The 7,684-nt window shown below is 50.6% G+C and overlaps 1 protein-coding gene across 1 annotated transcript; it reads right to left on the bottom strand.

Annotated features, from left to right (window-relative positions):
* Positions 1-4,911: 4,911 nt before the first annotated feature.
* Positions 4,912-7,374, bottom strand: LOC113408641 (apelin receptor-like). Its single transcript, XM_026661997.1, has 2 exons — positions 7,353-7,374; positions 4,912-5,345 (listed from the first exon to the last, which is right to left on the bottom strand). The coding sequence occupies exons 1-2, from the start codon at positions 7,372-7,374 to the stop codon at positions 4,912-4,914; spliced, it is 456 nt and encodes a 151-aa protein (XP_026517782.1).
* Between the last annotated feature and the right edge of the window lie 310 nt (positions 7,375-7,684).

Below are 7,684 nucleotides of genomic sequence, written 5' to 3'. Positions count from 1 at the left end.
CCTGGATGTACTCCCAAAGCCTTTGTAAAAGGTTTCTGGGGAGGGCAACCTTATTCCGTCCTCCACGGTAGGACACTTTACCACGCCAGGCCAGCAGCACGTAGTTGGGAATCATTGCAGAACAAAGCACTGCAGTGTATGGTCCTGGTGTTTGCTGGCATTCAAACAACATCCGTTCTTTATCTCTCTGTGTTATCCTTAGGAGACTGATATCATTCATGGTCACCTGGTTGAAATAGGGTGGTTTTATTAAGCAGACATTTAGAGGTGCCCGTTCCTGCTGGGCTGTTTGCCTGTGGCTGAACAGAAATGTTCCCCGCTGTTAGCCACTCAGTGGGGGGAGGGGTGAAGCCATCAAAATGCGACCTTGTAACGAAAACACATGTGCTATGTAATGTTAACAGCAAGGTTTATCGTGAAAGAGTGTACCTATTGTCCTATAAAATGTGTCTTTTTAATTACCACTCTCCCTTTTTTTTCCTCCACCAGCTGCATATGTTTCTCCTTCCCAGAGGCTAGCGAAGATTAGAAGGCGAAAAAAATGCACTCGGGATTAAATGTTCTCTGAGCTCATGCTGTCCTCCCACACTGACAGCACAGCAGAATGCGTGGAGGCAGACAATGTCAGAGTGCAGGAAAGCACAATATGAACGTGAGGAGAGGTGGCGGGCTGAAGAGAGTAAGTGGCGGGCTGAAGATGATAGGTGGCATCAGTTTGCTGACAGAAGGCAGGAGTCAATGCTCAAGCTGCTGGAGCATCAAACTCATATGCTCCAGCATATGGTTGAGCTGCAGGAAAGGCAGCAGGAGCACAGACCGCCGCTACAGCCCCTGTGTAACCAACCGCCTTCCTCCCCAAGTTCCATAGCCTCCTCACCCAAACGCCCAAGAACGCGGTGGGGGGGCCTCCGGCCACCCAGTCACTCCACCCCAGAGGATTGTCCAAGCAACAGAAGGCTGGCATTCAATAAGTTTTAAAGATTTTAAGTTTTAAAATTTTAAAGTGCAGTGTGCCCTTGTCCTTCCCTCCTCCCCCACCCCTCCTGGGCTACCTTGGCAGTTATCCCCCTATTTGTGGGATGAATTAATAAAGAATGCATGAATGTGAAGCAAAAATGACTTTATTGCCTCTGCAAGCAGTGATCGAAGGGGGGAGGGGAGGGTGGTTAGCTTACAGGAAAGTAGAGTGAACCAAGGGGTGTGTGTGTGTTCATCAAGGAGAAACAAACAACTTTCACACCGTAGCCTGGCCAGTCATGAAACTGGTTTTCAAAGCTTCTCTGATGCGCACCACACCCTCCTATACTCTTCTAACCGCCCTGGTGTCTGGCTGTGCGTAATCAGTGGCCAGGCGATTTGCCTCAACCTCCCACCCCGCCATAAACGTCTCCCCCTTACTCTCTTGGTTTCGCTGAGGTCTATCCGAGTCAGTAAACTGCACCAGCGTGCTTTTAAATGTCCAAATGCACATTCTACCACCATTCTGCACTTGCTCAGCCTATAGTTGAACAGCTCCTGACTACTGTCCAGGCTGCCTGTGTATGGCTTCATGAGCCATGGCATTAAGGGGTAGGCTGGGTCCCCAAGGATAACTATAGGCATTTCAACATCCCCAACAGTTATTTTCTGGTCTGGGAAGAAGGTCCCTTCCTGCAGCTTTTGAAACAAACCAGAGTTCCTGAAGATGCGAGCGTCATGTACCTTTCCCGGCCATCCCACGTTGATGTTGGTGAAACGTCCCTTGTGATCCACTAGGGCTTGCAGCACCATTGAAAAGTATTCCTTTCGGTTTATGCACTCGCTGGCTTGGTGCTCCGGTGCCAAGATAGGGATATGGGTTCCGTCTGTCGCCCCACCACAGTTAGGGAATCCCATTGCAGCAAAGCCATCCGCTATGACCTGCACATTTCCCAGAGTCACTACCCTTGATATCGGCAGCTCTTCGATTGCGTTGGCTACTTGGATCACAGCAGCCCCCACAGTATATTTGCCCACTCCAAATTGATGCCCGACTGACGGGTAGCTGTCTGGCGTTGCAAGCTTCCACAGGGCTATCGCCACTCGCTTCTCAGCTGTGAGGGCTGTTCTCATCTTGTTATTCTGGTGCTTCAGGGCAGGGGAAAGCAAGTCACAAAGTTCCATGAAAGTGCCCTTACGCATGCGAAAGTTTCACAGCCACTGGGAATCGTCCTAGACCTGCAACACTATGCGGTCCCACCAGTCTGTGCTTGTTTCCCGGGCCCAGAATCGGCGTTCCACGGCATGAACCTGCCCCATTAACACCATGATTTGCACATTGCCGGGGCCTGTACTTTGTGAGAAGTCTATGTTCATGTCTATGTCCTCATCACTCTCATCACCGTGCTGCCGTCGTCTCCTCGCCTGGTTTCGCTTTTGCAGGTTCTGGTTCTGCATATACTGCAGCATAATGCGCGTGGTGTTTACAGTGCTCATAATTGTCGCGGTGATCTGAGCGGGCTCCATGATCCCAGTCCTATGGCGTCTGCGCTGAAAAAAGGCGCGAAACGATTGTCTGCCATTGCTCTGATGGAGGGAGGGGCAACTGACGACATGGCTTACAGGGAATTAAAATCAACAAAGGGGGTGGCTTTGCATCAAGGAGAAACACAAACAACTGTCACACAGAATGGCCCCCTCAAGGATTGAACTCAAAACCCTGGGTTTAGCAGGACATTGATTTCATGGAGGGAGGGAGGGATGGAGGGGGGAGCAAATGAATACAAAACAAATCGGGTCTATTTCTTGTTTTGATCCACTCCATCTATCTTTTACATCTTAGGCTGGCAGCAGACGGTGCAGTATAACTGCTAGCCATCATCATCTCCTGGGTGCTCGGCAGAAGATGCTGCATTACAACTGCTAGCCATCGTCATCTCCTGGGTGCTTTGCAGAAGATGGGAATGATCTGGATGAGTCACTCCCATGTCTGCCCAGGTGCCCCTGACCGACCTCACCGAGGTTGGCTAAAAGAGCACCCAGGAGTACTACGACGACGGATACCAGTCGTAATGCACCGTCTGCTGCCAAAAGGCAATGAGTTGCTGCTGTATAGCAATGCAGTCCCATGTCTGCCAGCACCCAGGAGATGTACGGTGACGGTGAGCTGAGCGGGCTCCATGCTTGCTGTGGTATGGTGTCTGCACAGGTAACCCAGGAAAAAAGGCGCGAAATGATTGTCTGCCGTTGCTTTCACGGAGGGGGGGGGGCTGACGACATGTACCCAGAACCACCCACAATACTGTTTTTGCCCCATCAGGCATTGGGATCTCAACCCAGAATTCCAATGGGCGGCGGAGACTGCGGGAACTGTGGGATAGCTACCCACAGCTACCCACAGTTCAACGCTCCGGAAGTCGACACTAGCCTCGGTACTGTGGACTCAGTCTGCTGACTTAATGCACTTAGAGCTTTTTGTGTGGGGACACACACAATCGACTGTATAAAAACAATTTCTAAAAAATCGACTTCTATAAATTCAACTTAATTTCGGAGTGTAGACATACCCTTGGTCAATCAGGTTAGTCACTGAGCCAGAAATGAAGGTTTGTTTGTGTTTTAAATAAATTGTGTTATTTATACACACTTTCCCTCTTTTCACCATGCTCTTTTCACTGTTAGGATGGCACCTCCTCCTGGTCACTCTGGGGAATAGCTTGCCAGCTCAACACACCATCCCATGGTTGCATACCATCACTCTGTCTCTCTCTGCCAGTCTGCAGCCCCTCTCTTGCTCCATGAGCTGCTGCTACCTCTTCGTGACTCAGCCCTCTGGCCAGGTCACTGTTGTGGTTTCCCCTTCCAGAGGGGAGCATCAAGGTTCCTGCTTTCCAGCAGCCTCCGGCAGTCTTCTGCTTCACTGCCATTCCCACAGAGGCTGGCAAGGGAACCCAGGCCCACCCTCTACTCCGGGTTCTGGCTCAGGGACCCTCTACACAGAGATGCTCTAATGCTCCATTCCTTGCACCTTGCTGCCTTCTCCTGAGCTGCTGCCATGCCTCCTTAGTTTGTAATTAAACAGGTGCCAGAGCTCAAGAAATTTTTTTACATTCATAACTGATGCAGCAAGCCCAGAGGTGCTGGGGCTATGAACTGACAAGCCTAGAGGTGCACAAATTAAGCAATGTTCCTGGCCCTCCTCACTCCTCTGGGTTTGCCAATCTCTTCATTCCCTCCTCCCAGGGAGCAAGTTTAGGCAACTCATCTCGGCAGGCCCCTCAACTTTCAATGTCCTGTCTTTTGTAGAAACCCCGCCCATCACCCACAGGTGAGCTTCTATCTAATTAGCTGCCTGCAGCCTCAAGCTCCCCCCCCCCCCTTTGCAGCCTAATTAGATATTCAGCCCACGTGGCCCAACTCAACTCTTGCAGGGCCAGTGTGGGGAGCATACCCCATCACACCCTCCCTGGTAAACACCTAGCTCAGTGGAAAGTGATACCTTCATCTTTCTAAGGTTATGCCTACACTAAGAGCTAGGGGTCAGATTCCCAGCTGGCATAGACATACTCGTGCTAGCTGTCATTGAGCTAGCACACTAAAAATAATAGTGTAGCATGGGCAGTAGCAAGCAGTGTCTCAGGCTGTCTGCCCTGAGTACAAACCCGCTTGAATCCCTTGAGTTAAGCTATAGCTAGCCTGTGCCACTGCCTTTGCTACTCCAGTATCAGAGGGGTAGCCATGTTAGTCTGGATCTGTAAAAAGCAACAGAGAGTCCTGTGGCACCTTTAAGACTAACAGATGTATTGGAGCATAAGCTTTCGTGGGTGAATGCCCACTTCGTCGGATGCATGAGCTGAGAATCACATCGCCAGTGTCAAGCAGGACTGGCTCTTGGCACAAGTAAAGCAAACACGTGCTTGGGGCGGCACATTTCCAGAGGCGGCATTCTGGTTGTCAGCCGGGCTGGGCTGCGTGTTGAGCAGCAGCAGGGCCAGCAGCCAGAGCGCGGCCAGCGAGAGCGGCGCGGGGACACATGGGCCGGGAGCATGGCAGCAAGCGCACGATGGCTAGGGAGCGCTCGAAGCTGAGGCAGCCCAGGCAGAAGGTGGAGGCAAACATGTTGAGCAGCACCAAGTAGCTGCTGAGCTTGCACAGCGCCGAGCCGAAGGGCCAGTGGAAGTGCAGCGCCCTGTAGGCAGCCCACAGCGGCAGGGTCACCACGAAGCCCCGGTCGGCCAGCGCCAGGTTGCCAATGTAGGTGTCGGTGGAGAGGTGCTTGGCCCGCGGGCCCCACCACACGGTGAAGATCACCAGCCTGTTTCCCGACAGCCCCAGCACGAAGACCAGTTTGTAGAGCACAGGCAGCAGCAAGAAGGACACCTCCCAGTCTGCCGGTCACTCACACTGAGCGCCTGGCCCGCTCTTGTTCACCTCCCCGTAGTAATAGTAGGGCTCATTGCCCAGCAGGTCTGCGGCTGCGTCCTCCATGGCCCCGCACTGTGCCCCGCCGCCTATAAAGGGGGCTCCTGCCACTGCCCCCTGTGGCACACCCGGAGACCCACCCCTGGCTGCCACTCTGCCAGCCCAGCCCGCCGGGGGCCAGGCTGTCCCAGGCCAGGGTCCTGACCTCCACCCCAGGCACACCCCAGTCCAGAATCCCAGCCCCTGACCCAGGCACATCACTTCTGCCCCCCCCTTCCAGAGTACCCCCACCCCTGCCTCCCAGCACAGAGCGAAGCTTGAAGAGAGACAAAAAGGGAACAAGGGGGGCTCCTGTTTGCTTGGGTTGGGGGGCGAGTGGAATCCCTGGGGAGCCAAAACAAAAAACAAAAAACATTGCAAAGTGCAAACATGTGTAAAAGCCAAAAAAAAGGGGGGGGGCCCTGGTGTCAAGTATAGACATACTCTCAGATTGGCACTTCTTGTCTCTGGGCTGATGATTTAACTCCTAGCACCTTCCCTAGAGGACTTTTTCTCTCCTCTGGAAGCTCCCATGCAAAAAGGATGGGAGTCCATAGTGGAATTTTCAAGCATTGTCATAGGGTGCTGTGCCCCCCACATCACATGCTCCTCCCTGTGGCAGTCAGATTCATTGTGGGTGGCATAGTACAGATTGATGTTACTTCCCTGTTGCCCCTTTTTATGACTGTTTCAGAAAATGTTGGGTCTTGAAGGAACTCTGTCAATCCCATGCCCCTATATGGCATCAAACCTAGAGATTTCGCCCCAAATTGTCAAATTTGAATGACCAAATTTAGTTACTGAGATCGATGAAATTACTTGGAGCTGCAGTTGCTCAGCATCTCAGCATCAAATCTGGGCACTTTTCAGATCACTCTTTATGGATGTATGTGCCTACAGACACACAAGTTTGATAATTTTGGCTTTCATGAGCATTGCCTTCTCTGATCCCACTCTTTGTTTTACTTTATTTGGGCTTCCATGCTTTAATTCGGAAGAGAATGTGGCATCATCTCTTCTTCCACAATTGCATCTAACCCTCACTCCCTGTTCAATGAAAAAGGGAGATGTTTCTCTTTTTTCTTTAAAATGGAATGTAATGCTTCAGAAAGAGGTTAGGCTGACAGCTCAGGTAACGTTAGTCTTCTTTTAAGCCACCGGACAGACACACTACAGGAAGCAATCACATGGGAGGTTTCCTCACAACATCCCTCAAGCCATATCTAGAGAGTCCACTAAAGCTCCAATATTAGGGTAATTATTGCTATTGCTTTTAAAAATAAGTGTTTGGCACTGGAGGACCTGAGAAAACGGGAAGATGATGCAGGATGTGAGAGGAGGGAGGCTCTGGGAATTGCTAGCTGCACCTCTAGAGGGTGTGTTGTATTTTTCCTATAATTGAGCCACAGACAGTGAACTAGTAAAATAGATAATTTGTTATGAAAGCATTGAGCCAGAGCCTCTGGTCTGTCACAGCTGTGCTCAGTGCAGGACCTGTGGAGACACAGGGGAGCTTTATGGCCCTGGATCTGGGTACTGGCTGGGAATGCTCCAGTCCCTGGAGTAAAAAAACAAAACAAAACAAAACAAAACAAAACAAAAAGACCCAAATGTTGCTCTAATCTACTTCTGGCTGCCTACAACCCCAAGGGGCCATTCCAACCAACAGCCAAAGGAAACCAGAGTGGACAGGTGCCCTGACTGTGTACCTTTCCCCAGAATACCTCCTCTTGTGCCAGGAATCAGGATGAGTGTAGCTAGTTCTCTGCCACCCAATATTTCTCTTATGCCAGAAGAATTCCCAAGTATCTGGGGAAGCTTGCTTTCTGACTGCTTTGCTCCATGAGAGAAACAAAAAGCAGCGAAAGGTTCTCTTCTTTTTGCACCTAGCAACATTTGACAGCAAGTACCTGTCCCACTGCACCTTGCCTCACGCTCTGTCATCACACCAACCATGGTGGCGAAGCACATTAGCTTATTGCTTTTTCTAAAATGATCAGCAGTGAAATGGTCAATGCTAACATTTAAATTAGGATCATTAGGCTTCAGATTTAACACTCCACTGAGATGAAAGGGGCACTTCCTATCCTTAGAGTTCTTGTTTCAGGCTGTCTGCAGACTCAGGCAGACATCATTCACATTTTAATAGGTTTTATTTGCCACCATAAGGACTAGAATCATTTTGTTACATTAAATATTAAATTCTGGAGCACAATTATGTGGCAATTTCAGAAAGAAGGGCAACTAAGGAGCAATTTATGTAGGC

This window comes from Terrapene carolina, unplaced genomic scaffold, assembly GCF_002925995.2.
Source record: "Terrapene carolina triunguis isolate 2854851 unplaced genomic scaffold, T_m_triunguis-2.0 Scaffold21051, whole genome shotgun sequence".
NCBI lineage: Eukaryota > Metazoa > Chordata > Testudines > Emydidae > Terrapene > Terrapene triunguis.
The sequence above is the reverse complement of the archived record's forward strand: the minus strand, read 5'-3'. Positions and strand labels throughout refer to the sequence as shown.

Bases quoted from the DNA above. Each gene is read 5' to 3' on its own strand.
- LOC113408641 (XM_026661997.1), bottom strand. From the start codon at position 7,374: ATGGTTGGTGTGATGACAGAGC. The intron at 5,346-7,352 runs GTGAGGCAAGGT...AGTGACCGGCAG, and splicing joins GGTTGGTGTGATGACAGAGC to ACTGGGAGGTGTCCTTCTTG.